The sequence below is a fragment of the Tamandua tetradactyla genome, chromosome 19, assembly GCF_023851605.1.
Source record: "Tamandua tetradactyla isolate mTamTet1 chromosome 19, mTamTet1.pri, whole genome shotgun sequence".
Lineage (NCBI taxonomy): Eukaryota > Metazoa > Chordata > Mammalia > Pilosa > Myrmecophagidae > Tamandua > Tamandua tetradactyla.
Window position 1 is genome coordinate 49,930,805 of NC_135345.1, and position 20,523 is coordinate 49,951,327.

The 20,523-nt window shown below is 38.8% G+C and overlaps 1 protein-coding gene across 1 annotated transcript in view; it reads left to right on the top strand.

The window, feature by feature from the left end:
• Positions 1 to 20,523, top strand: part of GABRB1 (gamma-aminobutyric acid type A receptor subunit beta1) — a 473,078-nt gene that overhangs the window by 356,227 nt on the left and 96,328 nt on the right. Inside the window, exon 5 of the mRNA XM_077136782.1 lies at positions 17 to 99. Within this exon, the coding sequence (XP_076992897.1) occupies positions 17 to 99 (83 nt within the window). The remainder of the gene's footprint in view (positions 1 to 16; positions 100 to 20,523) is intronic.

A 20,523-nucleotide genomic window follows, 5' to 3' on the forward strand; every position in this document is an offset into this window, starting at 1 on the left:
TCTCTCCCCCTAACAGGATCACAACCACAGCTGCATGCATGATGGATCTGCGAAGATATCCTCTGGATGAGCAAAACTGTACCCTGGAGATAGAAAGTTGTGAGTTTCTTGGACAGGGAATGAGAAAGAGTGATGTTTCGATTAAACTGCTTAACTCAGCTGAATTCAACCATGCAATGAGTTAACTGGTACTAGGATATTTTTAGCTACACTACCCTGCCAACTTTACAAGGGATTCACAGTCAGATATTCCCCTATGTTGGTGGCTCAAGGGTCATTTCAATGCAATTATCTTTTTGTGCCAACAAGAAAATTCCACTATTTTAGCTTGACAATTTATGAACTCATGCCTTCTCCTTCCCAGAGCTGAGTTTCTCCCAAGGCCTTCCCATACCCAAGGTGCATTCAATATGAGAGGGAAAACATTTTAATATGAAAAGATTTTGTGAGATTGTTTTTGGTTCTATGTTCTGTCCACCTGAATGATTGTAAATTGGTTTCTTTTACAAAAGAACGATTGTGGAGTCTTGTGGGCATGTATTTTTTCCTCAAGGGAAGAAACAAGATGACAAGTATTCATGGGCTTGTGCTCTGGGTCAAAGATTTGATGTTTTTCAGGTCTAGTGATTGATTTTGGTTTGTCCTCTTGCGCTGTTTTCACTGATTGCTTTCTTAACAACTTGAGTATTTTAGTCACTAAGATTTAATCTGATTGACCATCTCTATGTTATTGTTTTTCAGCTATTAATCTGCAGGCATTTCAGCCTATTAATTGCAAACACAGGCTTGGGTTACTTCCTGATTTTTCAGGAAAACAGAGAGGTGCAGATATGAATTCAGAGCATTACAGTTTCACTTATTGTATTTGGGAAATCAACAGATACTTATTTAAAATATTTTCCAGATCTAAACATCAAAAAGGTAAAGGAAAATGGGACAATTTCAAGTGTCCTTATAGTATTATTGAAGATAATATCTCCCCAGTGTCTGATTATTAAGCAATTATGTGAATTTTCTAATTGTACCATATACAGATACAGAAATAAATATGCTTATGTATATAAAGCTAAAAATGTAGACATAGATATTGTATTTAGCCACTAGAATCAGGGTAAACAACAAGAAAATTCATGAGCTATTCTTTAATTAATATACTAATCTTAAAGTTCATAATATGAGGGATTTGGTATGTATTGAAAGGTGTTAATATATGAAAGTACTGATGGTGACTTGGTTTTAAATGCCAGGGACGAGTGAATTCAAATGATAGGAATGAAATATGAACCCAATCATTTACTACTGGTTTATAATGTTCTATAATCAAAGCAAAACATAGTTAAACAAGAAAATCCATTAGTTTTGAAACTGCTATGAAAAGAGAAGGATTACTCATGGACTGCTTATACATATGGATTGCCTTTTGCTCTCAATTTGACTTCTATTGACTGTGATTTTTGTACCTCGGGTTCTGCTGCACTGCATTAGGGTATAACAACCTTGAAATTCCAGTATCCTAGGGCTTATGTCATTTACCTAAAGGATAATGAATTTTAGCAAGTTCGTGAATTGATTCTGTATTGTAAACTGTGTTAAAATTATCATATTTCTCTCTCTAGATACATATTTTATCTTATAATGTATATCAAGTTTTTCTATGATTATAAGTAGATATTTTTCCTTAAATAGGAAAGTTTCTTTATTCATATTTAGCAAATAAATGACTCTGGCATCCATTTATCATATCATATAATGACTACAGCCAGAAAGGATAACTGAACCAAAAATTAAATATAAAGTTTGTGAGACAGGTTTGGAGGAAGCCAAGATAGTCAGTCCAGATTAACCACAAACTATGAAGATAGTAAAGAGATGGTAACTCAGGAAAATTATAAACATCCAAGCAGCCCAGTAAGATGCAGTGAGTTGTCTGTACAGATGGATGAGCATGGTAACAGGTACTCTAAAATCAGCTAATGCGTACAGATGCAAGCATAGGATGGACATTGTCAAAGTGATCCAATAGCAGATCACAGGACTCCAGTTGCTAAAGATAACTTAACCTAAACAAAGTGGAAACTCAGAACCAAAAGAATAAAGCTAATGATGGAGCTATGAAGGCAGGAAAAGAAAAAAGGGACAAACCATAGAATTATTGTCTAATAAGTATCTTCTAATTGCCATTGCTAAGAATTACATAACATCTCTGTAATATAAGTACTACTAACCACATTTCGAAGATGATGTATCCGAGGCACAGAGAAGTAAAATAACTTAGGTAGGACCACAAGGCAAGGATAGTGGTGGAGTGAGTATTCAAACCCAGGTGATCTACTTTCCATCCTAGAACACTGCAATCAGCAGGTGAGAAAGGATGCAGATGATCAACAATTAGGAGTATAACACCAATTGGTACCACCCCCCACTAGTCTGAGGATGCTGAATCACCCAGAGACTGGTTGGTATTTCCTAAAATTCTTCTTGATAAAGGCCTAAGAACCTAAAACAGAAAATAGTTTTTAGGTCAGAGAAAAAGTGATTGCAGCTACAGAGAGAGGGTGATCTGCAGATACAGGAAACCAAGCAGTTCATGATTGCATTGACATAACCCTAAAAAGAAAGAGAGAGAGAGCCTCACATCACAACATTGCTTAGCCTCAACAGTTTACTTGGAGTTTATCCCTTCTTCCCAATTGATAAACTAATGTAAAAAGATCTTAAATCTTACAAGTAATAATTTTAAATAGTGAAGTAACCTATGCCAACAATATGGAGTTTGAATGAGCCTTGCTTGTTTCTACTTAAGTATATAATCAATATATTCCTAAGTATTAATCAATACTGAATCAGTTAATCCTCTATTTTTTAACTCTTCATGAAGGAACACATTGCATTATTTGCTGAAACAGCTTTCTCCGAATTGACAATTTATCAAAGGCTTTAAAATGACTACCAGTGAGAGCCTTTAGTGTCAGCTGGGAAATGAGAATGGTAAAGCAGGCATTCCACTGATGTTAGATTCATCCAATCATACTTCTAAGGCAAATAGAGTGTGGATTTTGCTTACCTTACCAAATGCACTAGTTTGTATGCCCTGCCATGACAGTCCCAACGTTGGGGGAAGTTTTTCCTTGTTTAGATCCTTGAGGCAAATTAAAGATGGTTTTTTTTCCTTTAATGTAATCTAATCAAGTAAAATTGGAAAGGCCACAAAGACTTATTAAATTGAAAATTTACTTGAACTTGGGGCAGATTAATAGCTTCATAGCCCTGGGATGCTCTAAAAAGAGTTGATAAGCCTATAGAAAAATCAATCAAGGGATTTAGTATAAAAAGGATTTTGAATTTGCTATCAATAAAGCTATCATGTAAAGATTTCATAGCCGCAAGCCTCATAGAGTTATGGAAAGCATCTGAGATAACAATCATGGGAATTTCCCTCATTCTCTGAACAGCAATTGCAGGAAGTCTCAGCCCTAGTCTCTCCCTTTCACTTTCAGCAGATGGTGTAACCTCTCACTATACTAAAAAAAAAGGTAGAAACCATTACAGGCCTGAAATCTCTGTGTTCTCCCCCTCTCCCTCTAAATTCCTTTAGGTCTTCACCATCTGAGTCTTCACCATTTTGAGATACATCTGGATTTGAGAAGAGGAGGTGTTTCTATCCTTTCCATAGGCTGATCCTGCACCCTGACTCGTATTTGGGACCCCACCTCTTTCATTTGAGAAATGATGTTTTCAAGTTCATGCATACCTCCACCCGTCACCCTCACCCTCTCCACTAGCTCTTTTTTCAGACCCACAAACTGAAATCTCTTCCCATATTAAAATACCTCCCTTCTACCTCTACAATCCCCTATGATTTTTGTTCATCTTTCTACTTTCTCTTTCTCCAAACCCTTTGAAAGAATGGTCTATATCTCAATTTCCTCATCATACCACAATCTGGAACCTGCCTACCCACGTCCCACCTCCACTGGAAATCTTCTTTAAGAAGTCACAGAGGACTTTTCTTTACATACCAATCTTTTATTCTGGGGAGTCCCAAATTTATATCTCTGGCACAGATCTCTTTTATGAGCCCCAGGTCAGTGTACATAAGTCTCTTCTTAACAAATCCAATTTGATATATTATAGGCAACTCAGATTGTAATTTGAGCAAAATTTAATTCTTGATTTTTCCCTCCCAAGGCAATTTCTTTTCCAGTCTCCTTGCTCTCACCTTCCAACCAGAGTCATACAGTTGATGTCTTAGTCTCCTTCACACCCACCCACCCAGTCTATTGTCAAGTCCCATCTATTCTACCTGTAAATATTCCGCAAGGTTTCCACTTCTCTCCAGGGCCACTTCACCAGCCTTCTCCACATCATCATTGTTCTTACCTGAACTGTGGTAGGAGTCTTTATATTGGTCTTCTTGCTTTCGCTCTTGACTGCCTCCAGTTTATTCTCTTCCCAATAGCGGGAATGCTAGTTTGATCATATTAGTTCTCTGCTTAAAAATATTCAGACTTTCCATGGCACCTAGAAAACTGTTCACACTTTTTAATTTGATCTTCAAGCGGCTGTGCGATCTGTCTTCCCCCGAGATCTCCGATCTCATCTGTAGTCATCTTCCTCTTGCCTTTTAGTTTACTACATTAAACCAGTGTCACTGACTTCTTTCAGCTTCCTGCAGATCTTCACCGATCTGTTCCTTCCAATTGAAATGCTTTTCCCCGCCATAGTTCTTTTGCCTTTTTTCCTCTCATCCTCCACTTCTTAACTGTTTGCCCTCCAATAAGAGACCGTACAAATATTACTTTGTACAATTCTGTTCATGCTTTAAGACTTTTTCAAAAATTTAAGATTAAGTGTAACCGAGAGTCATATTGTAGAAAACCTAATGTTTTATTACTTTAGGCATTTATCAAAATAGGCTGAGGGGGTACACGAGTAATTTAGTGGTTAGAATGTCCGCCTTCCATGTGGGAGACCCAGGTTCGATTCCCAGACCATGCACCACCACCCCCAAAAAAATGGGCCGAGAAATGTGATGACTCTTTATGAATTATTTTCCTTTACCTTGAGTCAATCATTAAGTGTCTGTGTCCCTCCCACCTGAGCCACAACCAGATTATCAAACAAAGGTAACCTTTAGTGATAATATCAGGTTATTTTTGCACTGATTTCTTGCTTTAAAAATAAGATGAAGGATATGGTAACTTTTAACCCTGGCATTGTCCTAAGTGTCCAGTTTAATAATCCATCTCTTAGTCCATGAACATTACCATTGTATTGATTTAAATGTCATGATGATAATAAATACACAGAATATAAAGCAATAGTCATTTTTTGATCATTCCCCCAAATAAAATTGTTTTCTTGTCCACGAAAATTGGAGTGACAGGAAAACAATGTCTACCTAACCATATTGTCTAGCTTAACTGTGGAAAATCTTCAAAAAAAACATGGAGCTTGTATAAATTTAAATGCTAACTTTTATTTATTCAATTTGTGACATTAACATCTGGAAATAAAATAAAAATAAGTCTGGTGTCAAATGAGGGGCATGAACACTTCTACAAAATTCTGTCCTCACACAGCCACATCTGAAAAATTGCATCCAGTTCCTGAAGTCCTATTATGATAACTTCTCTAACAGGGAGGAGAGCTTGTGGAGATTATCTGGCACCTAAAGAAGTAATCAATTTTAGGGAGGCATGTCATCCATCTGTGAATATTTGAAAAGCTATCACACACTAGAGACACCTTATGTTAGGAGTTGCCCAAAGGGCTGAATTTGAACCCATTCAATTCAAATCAATTCAACAGCATTTCTTAAGTGGCAAGCAAGTATAGCTCTGTGTTCTAAAAGTAAGCTTCGGTGATACAGGAGCAACAAAGCAGTCTGATTGGCTGAAGTTGCAAGAAGGTAAATTTAGAATTTAAGAAAAATGCTTTGCAATGAGCAGAAGTGCCCATCCATGAAATAAGTCCCTGATTAAGAAAGAACTTCCCCTTCTACAGAGGCACTTCAACTAATGGGAATGGCCCCCTACCAGAAGCAATGTAGAAGGCATTCCTCATTGAGAAGCTAGGGGAATTATATTACCTCTTCAAGCCTAAAGTTTAGAACTCTGGAAGTATTTAATTTAATTACATCACAAGTAAATTATTCTATGTGCTTGCCTAAATATTGAGTGATTTATAAAGAATATTAGGATAGAGGGAAAATGTCATAAATACAAGAATATATAAATATTCACGGAAAAATATAAAATACCAGACAATTACAAGCAAAACCCTTTGAACCATTCTTACTTTATTTCTGCCTGTCAGATTATTTCTTATCTGGAATAATTTTAAAATAGCATCTACAACACACTGCACACTTTCTATTTATAGACGACAAACACCAAAAATAACAGAAGTAAATTGAACTTCATGAATGATTCATGACTTCCCTAGCTTCATGTCCCATTGTCAAGGAAATTAGCAGCATTGGATATCTCCTTAGATGAATTTGACTTTGCCATATTCATATAGACTACTTAATGGAAATGAATATTTCACATTTATGTTCATAGAAATGTTAATGAATTTTAGAGACTGTAGCTTTTTTAATGAGCAAAGGGGTGGGTGGAGAGAGGAAGGGAATATTTTCTGAATTAATTTATTCTTTTATCCAAGCTGCTTCTTCAAACCTGTGAAAAAGCACTCTCTGAAGAGTAGCTGATATTTTAAGTTATAAAATAAAAGCCAGTAGAGGATGGATTCCTTTTATTAAAATTTGTTTTGCAGCCAACTAATCAGTTAGCCTTGTAGATGTTCATGTTTACCCTATACACTGTTTACTTCCCATGTATGAATAAGTGGCTGTATAGACTGATGTGGATATTCTGATTGACAGATGTCAATTTTTGGAAATTTCTTCTCTCCTTGATGTTCCAGTGGATGGCCATTTTGTCACTTGCCTCCTAAGAGGAAGTACAGAATAAACACATTGCTTCAACTAAAATTTTAAATATTAACCAAGTACATAAAAATAAATTTTGTAATGGAACTCTGATCTGCTAGAACTGAACATTTTTGCTCAACAGAAGACTCTTTGGTTCACCTGGGATCTGTCTTAAGTTTCCTAGGGCAGTGGTAAAAGGACCATTAACTAGATGACTTCAATGAACAGAAATTCTCTGTCCAGAAGCTAGATACCGAAATAAGGCTGTCACCAGGGCCATGCTTCCTCTTAAACCTGTAGGGGAAAATCCTTCCTTATCTGTTGTAGTTTACCAGCAATCCTTGCATTTTCTGGACTAGCAGGTGTATCTGCTTCCATCTTCAACTTTCTTTCCTGTATCTTTCTGCTGTCTCCTCTCCTCTACTTATAAGGCCATTAGCACTATGGGACTAGAGTCCACCCTAATCCAGTTTGGGCCTCATCTTAACCAATAATATCTTCAAAGATCTTACATCCAATTCAGATATATCTTTTGGGGGAACACAACTTAGCCTGTAACAGAATCCAAACTTGAGAATATTGATAGCTAGTTAATTAGGGTAATACGTTGGTTAGATACTATGGGTCAAGCAATTCAAAAGTTAATCTTTGAATCCTTACCAGGAACCTATTGTTCTCCCCCATTTTACAAAGGAGGGATTCAAAGCTTCAAGGTAAATAATTTGCCTCAAGTCACATAATTATAGAAGTTCAGATGATATTTGAACTCAGGCAATCTGACTTAAAAGTCTAAGCCTTAGCCCTTATATTATAACTTGTTTAAAAAAAACTGCTTTTTCCTCATGGAACTCTTTTCTCTAGCTTCCCCATTGTGCATGTTGGATGGTTTTCTGGTGTACTTAATCTGGACAGGAAGCTAATAACTGAGAACAAAGAAGAATTTAATTGGTCCTTCTATTCTCTACTGAATTGGTCCCAATTTAGTTCATATATAAGCGTTTGTTTTCACACATTTTTTCCAGTTAAGCTGAATATTGACATAAGTTCAGAATAACCATTATTTTGCCAGATCACTTCTATAAAAGAACAGATCATGTGATGGTCAGAATCCTTTCTCTTCTAAATGGCTACAATGTTTCTTCAAATCAGTTTAGCATAGAGCTGGTTCTGACACTGCAATGGTTCTATAATTTCAGTCATTACTCATGACTGAGATGCATGAACATCTATAATCATGGAAATAGATATATTCTCATGAGTTCTAGACTTGGGTTTTTCTGTGAACCGTATCTGCGTAGATGGCATAGGAATCATGTAAAGATGCATATAATTTAGTTTTCATTTAGGAGTCAATTTCCAACATTTAAATTGCTTTATTCTTATCTCTAAGATTTATTTACTTATTTATTTTTACATGGGCAGAGACCAGGAATCAAACCCGGGTCCTCTGGCATAGCAGGCGAGCATTTTTGCCTGCTGAGCCACCGTGGCCGGCCCTCTAAGATTTTTTTTTGGTATGCTGTATGGCAGGGTCACATTTCATTATTTCTCCATGTGAGTATCCCGTCTTTGCAGCACCATTTGTTGGATTTTTGTTTGTTTGGTTTTTGTTTGTTTGTTTTGAAGTGCATGGACTGGGAATCGATTCCGGGTCTCCCACAAGGCAGGCGAGAATTCTACCACTGAACTATCCTTGTACCCCTTATCTCTAAGATTTTTAAAGGAAGCTTTTTTAAAAATACTGAAACCATGCCCCCATCCCAGACCAATAAAATCAGAATTTGTGGAAAATAGGTCCTGGCATATGCATTCCTTTTAAGCTTTCCATGTGATTTTAATATGCAGCCAAGTTCAACAACCACAGCTGTAAGTCTGTCATGCTTTGATATTTTTGCTACTCTCTTTTTCTTTAACCTCCTTTTCTAATAGATTCAGTTCCCTAAATGAAAAGCAGAATGGAAAGAGAAATGAAAGAATAAAGTACAGTGAAGAACAGACAATAATATGAATATAAAGAAAGAAATCATTGAAATGATCAGAGGAAAAGCTTCTAAACTATTCTCTCCTTCATTCTCTCTCACAGAAGAATCCTTTTTTTTTTCAGTAAAAGAATATGCTGTGTGAAATAAATATATAGACCAATGAACACTGCTTATGTTTTAAGTGCCTCAACTAAATATTCAGACCCATGTGATAAATCAAGTTGTTACAGGATGCTGTTCTAAAAAGCTCCAATATTTTTACCACATATTAACATGAATGGAATCAATGAAATATTCATTTGTATAATGACACTGTGGGAAGTGGAGTTATCTACTTGGGAAAGAGAGACGTGGGTATCAGCTGCTTTAGTAACATTCTCTATTTTGCGTCCAAAAGAAAGCTCGTTAAAATTTACACTTGAATGAATAGCAATAGGCTTTACAGGAGTAGTCTATTAAACCAAAATGGAGCACAGCCTCTTCTCTCAACCGGGAAAAATAATATAATATTTTCTGTGCTTATCTTCAACCCCCATACCCTCTACTAGAAGCAGACTGAACTCATTTATTTGTGTAAGAGAGCAGATTTCTCACAGTGCTCCCCCTAAATGACGACATTGATTCCAAATTGATTGTATTCCTAGTGCTTAGAATGTGTAGAACTACATTTCAGACAAAGAAAACTTCATTGATAGAGACTAAGGGTCACATGTCCTCACCTTAGGAACTGTCAGAGTGGAAACCCACCACTTGTCTGATGCCGCTCCCCATGCCGCTTGTCAAAACTGTCCAGGTATAAGGGGATCTTGTTAAAATATCTATTCTAATCCAGTAGGCGTGGATGGGAGCCTGGGACTTTGCTGTCCTAAGTCCCCAGGTGATGCCGATGTGCTGCTCTTGTGGACCGCACTTTGAGTTGTAAAATACGGAAGTAAACAGAAAAACCTGTCTCACCTGTCTACCTTCTCTGCCTGTTGAGTTCCTACTGAGATATAAATAATTAGCTAAAGGCTTTTGTCACACTGGTTGATCAGCACTTGATTCAAGAAAGTTTTAAATTAACTGAAGCGGTAAAGTCATTTTCAGATTACCTGAACAACTCCCAAACACTTCACTCTGAGCAGCTCAGATTTTGTTAAGTACCTGGATATTTAGCGTGCGTGGCTTATTTATTTTTTTCCCATAAATGTGCTGTGTCATTAGCACTCAGAAGCCCATATTAAAAATATTATTTGGGTGAATTTTTTGTAGATAATACTTAATATTAACTTTTTTGGTAGATGATACTTAATGTTAAAGAAAGAAAAAAATGATAAAAACATTCCATTTTGATTTCACTTGATTCCCTGTCCACAGAGCAGAGGTTTTAAGTGGGAGGAGTACAGAGAGTTGCACCTGGGCAATCCAGTAACCTGCGATTTAAGAATTCATTTTGCGGAGCACAGGTTTTCCATACTTTAACAGTCTTTGATGCAACTCTGTCTCCATAACGAATCTGAAAAATCATTTATCCTCTCTTGATGAGTCAGGCTCATACCTTTGAGCATTTCTGATCATGTGCTGAAGTTCCAGCTGCAAAGGGCGATGGAAGGGTTTTGCACTCTGGTCCTCCCCAAGACCTTAATGCCCATTTATTGGAATTAATCTGTGAACAGAAGAAGTATCTATCTCTAGTTAACTTCACCCATTTTCATAAATCAGTACATATATGTTTTCCTGGCATGGTTTTCATTTTAACGTAACTGGTCTCCTCACTAAGGATCCATAATTGCTCTGTCATGCATGACCTGTTAGCTTCAGATTCTTGGCTGTGACTCAGATCCTCAGCATCTGCCTCCACCATCACCTTCCTCTTCCTGACAGTGGTGGTGATGGGGCTCTCAGAAGTTACCTACATTGACTCAATATCCAGTTATTGAGTTAGAAGGGTTTTCTATATGTAGAAATATACATATATCTATATAACATACATGTATACTATATAATAATTATATAGTATATAATATCTGTATCTCACGGCTGCTGCCATTGTTCTCTCTTATCCCAGCCTTTGAATTTGCACATACCATATATGCAGTACACCTTTTTTCTTTTGGGCAGGAGGGTATTTTTACATAATTATCCCGTGATTTTAGATTACAAATATTTGCAAGTGTCTTCCCAAGAAATGTAAAGTAAATGAAGTAAATAAGGACCTTCCCAACTGTCCTTATTTTCTCAACTCTTTTATCTAGTAGCATAATCATGGGATCAAGCCAGTCTCTACTAAAGTTTCACAATTTCCTGACCCATATAAACTGTCATTAAAAAATAATATGTTGGGTGGGCAATAGTGGCTCAGTGGCAGAATTCTCGCCTGCTATGCTAGAGACCTGGATTCGATTCCTACAGCCTGCCCATGCCAAAAAAAAAAAAAGTATGTTCTTCCTAGGTTGCACGAAACTTAAGAAAACGTCCTTCTGCTACTGCAGTACCTGGTTACCCTCCTGAAAGTTTTACGGGAACACAATTTCGTACATAATCAATATTAAAAATATTATTTTTTGTCTCATTTTGGGTGATAGCTAGAGGAAAATGGCGGGGGGCAAGAGAACTCTTTGGTCGATTTCTTTGTTTCAAGATATAAGCAATAACATTTTTTGTTGACTGGCGGGAATAATCCAATAGAATGGGAAAAACTGATGCTGTAAGAGAGGAAAACAGTTGATGATAGATACATGTGGTTTCACTGAACGAACAAGAGGAGGTGAGGTCTGATATATAAGTAGAGGGGCTGTCATAAGATAAAAGCTCAGACAATTCATGTATAATAACAAAAGAGAAGGCAAAGTAAATGGTTAAAAATGCTGCTGAGTGGGGAGATAAGATGGTGGGATCTTTTGGTAATTCTCTTCTAATTTATTCTATTGTCTCAATGAAGTATGAAGCAAAGTGATCAATTGGGCATTAGGATGGGAAGACAAGCACTTGAGGCATGAGGAGAGAGGAGAAGATATCCAATATTCCTCTAGGTGAGGAAGAGAAGAAATGGGTTGGGAATGTGCTTTGCTCACAGGGCAGTATTGAAGACCTTAAAGGAAACCACTTAGCAAGTTTCTGTTTCCCTCCAGCTGCATTTAACGGTCTGGATTCAGATTTGAAAGAAGCAGAGTTGAACTTAAACAGGGTTGGAGTTTTCCATGCAAGTGCTGTGACGAGGGAAAGGAACAAAGATGAGGGTATATAAAGCAGAGTAATTATAATGAATGACCATGAAATTTAAGCTTGGAAAAGAGAGGTTAGAATATGAAAAGGACCATAGGATAATAGAAAAGTAAAGTTAATATACCAATGGTCTGGTGGGGTACTGAATTTGGTACTAGAAAGAATTAGATGGAAAGATAGGGAGGAAGTGGTTGAGAATAAAATGTATGAAATTGATATTATGGAACTGATGCAGTTATTGTTAACAAGGTCTAGATGTGAGGGGGTGGCAGTGTAAAATGGAGGAAATATTCATTGCAGAAAAGAAAATCAGAGAATTTCCTGATCTCAGGTATAGAAAAATAGCCTATACGTATATTAAAATTACAGATTAAGACAGGAATGTGAAAGTGAGTCAGAAGCTAAACATATAGGCAAAGGAAAGGAATTAACCTTGAATAAGTAGGCTACAACAGCAATAAGGTGAAATAAGATTCAAGGTTAGACATAAATTTAACTTTTTAGAAAGGAGAGACGGAAAATGTTCTAGAAGAGACAATGAGGAGCAAAGAGGACACTTGTGCAACTTCCAAGCCCAATACCAGAGTGTAGGAGAGAAAGCACTTGAGAGGATTTCTGAGTAAGTGTGTTCACAGGAAAGACAGTAAGTAGTGAGGACAAGGACATTGAGAACAGAGGAGAATTTGCTTATGATGCACTGTCTATTCCAGTGGGGGACAGTTTAAGGAATTGTAGAGGGTTGGGAGATGGAGACAGGAAAGAGGATGTGCATGTCCCTGTGGGGTTTCACTGAGATAAAATGTAAGGTGCCTGGTACAGTATTTAGCACATTTTAACTACTTAATTAATGGTGGTCACAACTATCATTGAAGTGTAGGGTAATGAGCCATTTGCTTCCCTAGAATCCTGAAGTCACCCAATCTCTGTATCAGTTGTGAGTACTACTCTCCTTCTGTTTTGTCTCACTTGTCACCACTCTGATTGTTACCACCTCTGCTATTAATGTCATCATCACTCTCCCCTCTGCATTTCTAACCAATTTGTTCTCCCATCATTCTTGGATTTCATCTAAAAATCTGATCTTTCTATATATCACCAACCAATCAAAGCCTTCTTCACCTCTGCTCTTGAGCTGACTGATGACAGAGTGCCAGGAGCAACTTCTTGTCTCACTTGTCTTGTCTGTATTTCTCTATTTCTAGATTCCCAAGTGTTCATAATTCTTTCCCCAGGAGATCCTATTATATGCTTTTCAATAACCATCACAGGATCTCCTGGGGAAAGAATAGCTAAAGGATGAAACCACCATGAGGTACACTTCACTTGATATGTAGATTTAACCATTTCCTAATTGCTAAAAATGTGTGGTAAAGAATCATATAATGTGGCAGGGACATAAAACTGCCCCCATGTACAGTGCCCTGTCCAACTGTAAGGTAAATAGGGCCATTCATATTGCAGGCCCATACACCCCATGGGGGAGGCATATGCTTCGTGTCTGTGGGACATATTTTGTCATTGGAAAAGGCTATCATTTTGTACCTCAATAGTAAAATTACACACTTTTGAGAGTAATCACCATGTAGTTCAGTTCCCATTAAGATGTTCCATGCAGACAGGGGCAAAATGATCTAAGGTTGCTGCTTCTACTGTCAGCCATCCTGTCCCATTATGTACAGCATACCCTAATATAAGCCAGTCCTTATTTACTTGTTCCTTCACAAGGGAAAAAAACATAAGCTCATGTCTCATTATACGATGATAATTGGATTTCAGTCTTAAAAAAGAAAGTCTTATTCCAGATTTGTCATTGTGTCAGGTTCTGCTACATCAACAGGACATTCCACGTAACCCAGTTAGCAGGAGCAACCTATGTCTGTCTATTGCTCTTGTTTCCAGGTTGCCATCCAGGTTGTGAGACCCTTTTAAACAGCCCTGCTGTTGGTACAGATAGTTAATATGTCTTCTAGTTCATGCACTGTAATCATCCACATGGCTTTTAATTCAGCCCAGTAACTACTACATCCAGACTTCATTGAAACCACCAGCTTCACATCCTGCCCTATGGATTTGGAACTCTTCCATTCCCCTGGTTGCATGAGACATGTTTATAAATTTCATATGTACAGATCTCTCCTGTTGTTTCTGTTTCTCTAGAGAACCATGATTAACACAGCTTGGTACCAGGAGTGGTTCTTGAGAAAAATAATCTTAAAAATAGGTTTTTACAACTGATTTTCTACTCTGGCTAGACTCAGAGGCACTAATGACTATTTCCAATGCTCAAGATGGCACTGGCAGTCCATGGGATGAGTTGGTAACAGAGATACTCAAAATATAACCATTAAATTCTGCTAATTGTACACTTCTGTGAGGCAAGGCTCTGGGTGATCATGTTTTTGACACCTTTACAGAGTTTTGTGGAATTGGTTGTTGTCAGACATGCTGAATATAGTGATGAGGGAAAGGGATGAACTGAAGGCTTCAAATTTGAAACTTCAGCACCATATGAATGTCGTAAAAGTTTCCATGTGTGCCCTGAATGAAAGTCTTATTTCCTGTGGTGGCAGGTTTGAGATTTCTGAAAACCAAACACAAAGCCTCGTTGTGTGAGTAGCAGATTTATAATATGTACTAAAATCTCAACCTTGCAGGTGTCTGCTATTAAAATAAGAGCTTTGATTGGAAAAGAATAGGATCCTGAGGCACGGGATGGTGATATATGGCTTGATAATAATGGCAATGGGGAGACAGGATCCCTGGAATCTGCTGAGCCTTTGCTAGGTAGATCTGAAATGGACTACCCCAAGGAAAGAGCTTCCCGTTCTCCAACTTTCCTTGAGGAAACAGCTTCCCTGCCTCCAGTCTTCCCAGAGCCCAGAGGGGTGTGCCATCCAACACCTATCTGATGAGATTAACCTTTCAGTGCTTCCTAACCCTGTAACCACATCCCCTGGGAAAACAGCCCTCATTCCTCTGTCTGGAACAACTAATACTGTTTCAGCAGATAAAACTAGAGCAGAATGCCTTGAAGTAATTGGCTTGAAAAACACTTGTATTTCTTTTCATGACCCACCCCTACCACCTGTCTTTTCTTCAAGACTTATAACTAGACTAAAGTCCTAACAAGTCCTGAAAGGGAGGTACAAAATGTGACCTATGAAGAGTATAGCCTTTCACTATACTTAAAAAGAACTGCATAAGAATTACAATCTAAACAGACAGAAATCAGGGGAATATGTATGAGAATAGATATTAAGGGTATAGAATAATGGTGGAAGAAATATAAAGTTGGATCAAGCTGAATTTATTAATATGGGTCCACTAAGCAGAGATTCTGCATTCAATGTAGTAGCCTGAGACATTAGAAAGGGCATTAAGTTTGTTTGAATAGTTGGTTGAAATGTGGATCAAATGCTGGCTGACGTTACCTGAGGTAGAAATGCCAGAACTGCTCTGGTATAAATGGAAATGTTAGAGTGGATTTATCGTGGAAGACCTACTCACACACCTCCGGAATGCTTAAAGGACATTACCTTTCACCAGAACCTTGAGAAATAAATTCATGAGACCGCCTCCATCATCCCTGAAGTGCTCTATAGTCACCCTTCTCTGTAGGTCAGATATTCTGCGGGAACTGCTGTCACTGAGCTGGAATCCTTTAGCACAGTGGGGATCATCAGATCCATTATAGTGGGCATGGCCAACACAATGGGCAGCAGACAAAAAGCAGCAGTCAAAATATCTGACTCAGAGACTTGTGGCATTGGCTAGTAGATTATGGGGTACCTAGAGGTAAAATAGATGGGCAGTCTACTAAATTCTTGTTTGAGATATATAAGCATAATAATTTCTGGTCAAGTGAGCAGAAGTCTAACTTGAATTACAAAATCAGAATCACAGCCCTTTAATCAATTTCCAGACGTAGACAGTTTAGAGAGCCAGAGCCCCTTGAATGAGGGAAGGGCTGGGTATCCTTGGGGAAGGATCTTTTTACACTGTCCAAAATTACTCTGTTAACCTTCTTCCCAGTTTACCCCAAGGAGACTTACAGCCTTTTACCAGGGTGGCTGTGCACTGGGGAAAAGAAAATGATCATTTATTTCAGGGATTATTGGATACTGCCTCAGAAGTTACACTAATTCCAGAAGATGCAAAACATCACTGTGGTCCACCAGTCAGAGTACGGGCTTAAGAAGGTCAATTGATTGATGCAGTTTTACTTCAGGTCCATTTCATAGTGGGTCCAGTGGGTTTCTGGACACATTCTGTGGTCATTTCCCCAGTTTCAGAATGCATAATTGGAATCAGCATACTCACCAACTGGCAGAATCACCACATTAGTTCTCTGCCCCATGGAGTGAGGGCTATTATGGTAGGAAGGACCAAGTGGAAGCCACTAGAAGTGCCCTTTACTTAGCAAAATAGTGATTCAGAAGCAATACCATATTACTGGAGGGATTGCAGAGATTACTGCCACTCTTAAGGACTTGAAGGATGCAGGGGTGGTGATCCCTATCACATCTCCATTCAACTCTTCTATTTGGCCTGTGCAGAAAACAGATGAGACTTGGAGGATGACAGTGGTTTATCATAAACTTAACCAGGTGGTGACTCCAATTGCAGCTGCTGTTCCAGATATGGTATTGTTGCTCGAGAAAATTAACCTGCTACCTGGTATGCAGCTATTGATCTGGCAAATGCTTTTACCTCAATAGCTGAGAGCAAGGACCACCAGAAATAGTTTGCATTCAGCTGGCAAGGCCAGCAGTATACCTTCACTGTCCTGCCTCAGAAGCATATAAACTGTCCAGCCCTACGTCACAATCTTGTCTGCAGGGAACTTCATTGTTTCTCCCTCCCACAAGATATCACATTGGTCCATTGTATTGTGATATCATGCTGATTAGACCTAAAGAGAAAGAAGTAGCAACTATTCTAGATTTATTGATAAGGCATTTGCATGTCATGGAATTGGAGATAAATCAAACAAAAATGCAGGGGCCATCCACCTCAGTGAAATTTCTAGGTGTCCAGTGGTATGGGTCATGTTGAGTGATCCCTTCTCAGGTCAAAGGTAAGCTGTTGCATCTGGCCCCTTCAACAACCAAAAAAAAGCCACAACACCTCGTTGACCTCTTTGAATTTTAGAGACAATATAGTCCTCATTTGGGTGTGCTACTCCAGCCTATTTACCAAGTGACTAGAAAAGCTTCTAGTTTTGGGTGGAGACCAGAATAAAAGGAGGCTCTGCAATAGGTCCAGGCTGCTGTGCAAGCTGCTCTGCCTCTTGGGCCATATGATCCAACAGAAATCCAATGGTGCTGGAAGTGTAAATTGGGATGCTGTCTGGAGATTCTGGCAGGTCAGTATAAGAGAATCACAACTCAGACTCTTAGGATTTTGGAGCAAAGCCTTACCATCCACTGCAGGTAACTATTTTCCTTTTGAGAAACAGCTTTTAGGCTGCTACAGGGCTTTTAGTATAGACTGTTGTGCCACCAAGTTACCATGAGACCTGAGTTCCCATCATGAGCTGGGTGTTGTCTGATCCACCAAGTCATAAAGTTAGGCATGCAAAGCTGCACTCCATCACAAAATGGAAATGGTATATTAGAGTTAGGGCTCAATGAGCAGGTCCTGAAGGCACAAGTAATTTACATGAGGAAGTGGCCCAAATACCCATGGCTTCCACTCCTGCCACGTTACCTTCTCTTTCCCAGGTAAGAGCTAGGTCTCTTGGGGAGTTCCTTAAAGTCAGTAGACTGAGGAAGAGAAAACTCAGGACTGGTTTACCGATGTTCTGCATGATATCCAGGCACCACGTGGAAGTAGACAGCTGTAGCACTACAACCCCATTCTTGGATGTCCTTAAAGGACAGAGGTGAGGGGAAGTTCTCCCAGTGGACAGAATTTTGAACAGTGTACCTGGTTGTTCATTTTTATTGGAAGGAGAACTGGCCAGAGGTGTACTTGTATACTGACACATGAGCTGGTGCTAATGGTTTCACTGGAAGGTCAGGGACTTAGAAGGAGCATGATTGGAAAATTGGTGACAAAGAGGTCTGGGGAAGAGGTATGTGAATAGACCTTTCTGAGTGGGCAAAGAACTTGAAGATATTTTTGTCCAATATGAATACTCACCAGAGGGTGACTTCAGCAGAGGAAAGTTTTAATAATCAAGTGGATAAGATGACCTGTCCTGTGGATACAAACTGTATCTTTCCTCAGCCATTACTGCCATTGCCCAATGCGCTCATGAACAAAGAGGACATGGTGGTAGGGATAGAGGTTATGCATGGACTTGACAACATGAACTTCTACTCACCAAGGCTGACTTGGCTATGGACACTGCTGAATGACTTATCTGCCAGCAGCAGAGAGACACACACAGTCCCCGATATGACACCATTCCCCAAGGTGATCAGCCTGCTACCTGTTGGCAGGTTGATTACATTGCACCACTTCCATCATGGAAGGGGCAGCAATTATTTTTTCTCTTCTTTTTTATTAATTAAAAAAATTAACAACAAACAAACAAAACATTAAGATATCATTCCATTCTACATATATAATCAGTAATTCTTAATATCATCACGTAGTTGCATATTCATCATTTCTTAGAACATTTGCATCGATTTAGAAAAAGAAATAAAAAGACAACAGAAAAAGAAATAAAATGATAACAGAGAAAAAAAAGATTATACATACCATACCCCTTACCCCTCCCTTTCATTGATCACTAGCATTTCAAACTAAATTTATTTTAACATGTGTTCCCCCTATTATTTATTTTTATTCCATACGTTCTACTCTTCTGTTGATATGGTAGATAAAAGGAGCATCAGACACAAGGTTTTCACAATTACAGAGTCACATTGTGAAAGCTATATCATTATATAATCATCATCAAGAAACATGGCTACTGGAACACAGCTCTACATTTTCAGGCAGTTCCCTCCAGCCTCTCCACTACATCTTGAACAACAAGGTGATATCTACTTAATGCATAAGAATAACCTCCAGGATAACCTCCTGACTCAGTTTGGAATCTCTCAGCCATTGACCCTTAGTCTCATTTCACTCTTCCCCCTTTTGGTGGAGAAGGTTCTCTCAATTCCTTGATGTTAATTCTCAGCTCATTCTAGGGTTTTTCTTAATCCCTTCATGCTGAGTCTCAGCTCATTCTAGGATTTCTGTCCTACATTGCCAGGAAGGTCCACACCCCTGGGAGTCATGTCCCACGTAGACGGGGGAGGGTGGTGAGATTGCTTGTTGTGTTGGCTGGAGAGAGAGGCCACATCTGAGCAACAAAAGAGGCTCTCTTGGGGGTGACTCTTAGGCATAAATTTTAAGTAGATTTGACCTATCCTTTGTGGGGTTAAGTTTCATATGAACAAACGCCAAGACTGGAGGCTCAGCCTATAGCTTTGGTTGTCCACACTGCTTGTGAGAATATCAAGAATTCAACTTGGGGAAGCTGAATTTCTCCCCACTCTCACCATTCCCCGAAGGGGGCTTGCAGCAATTTGTTTTAAGTGGAATAGACACATACTCTGGATAGGGGTTTACATTCCCTGCACACAATGCTTCTGCAAAAGCTGCCATACATGGACTTACAGAATGCCTTTTCCACTCTTGTAGTATTCCACACAGCATTGCTTCTGACCATGGGACCCACTTTAGACTAAATGAAGTGTGGTAATGGGCATATGCTCATAGAATTCTCTGGTCTTACCATTTTCCCCATCATACAAAAGCAGCTGAATTGATAGAATGGTGAAATGGCCTTTTGAACACCTGTTTAAGGGCCAACTAGGTGACAATACCTTGCAGGGCTCGGGAAATGTTCTCCAGGAGGCTTGTATGCTCTGAACCACTGTCTACTCTATGGTGCTGTTTTTCCCATAGCCAGGATTCACAGGTCCAGGAATCAAGGGGTGGAAATGAGAGTGGCACCACTCACAATCACCCCAAGTGATCCACAGGAAAATTTTTGCTTCCTGTCCTTGAAACCTTAAGCTCTGCTGGTCTACAAATCTTAGTTCCAAAAGGAGGAGTGCTCTTTCCAGGAGAAACAACAATGAGTCCATTGAACTGTAAGTTAAGACTGCCAGCTGGCCACTTTGGGTTTCTTGTGCCACTGAATCAACAGGCATGAAAGGGGATTACTGTTCTGTCTGGGATGATTGATCCTGACTATCAAGGGGAAATAGGACTGTAACTATACAATGCAGGTAAAGAAGTGTTTTCCTGGAATACAGGATACCCTTAGGGCATCTCTTAGTACTACCATACCGTGTATTAAAGTCAATGGAAAACTGCGACAACACAATATAGGTAAGACTACCAATGACAGGAATGAAGTTCTGGCTTGCACAACCTGACAAAGAACCATGG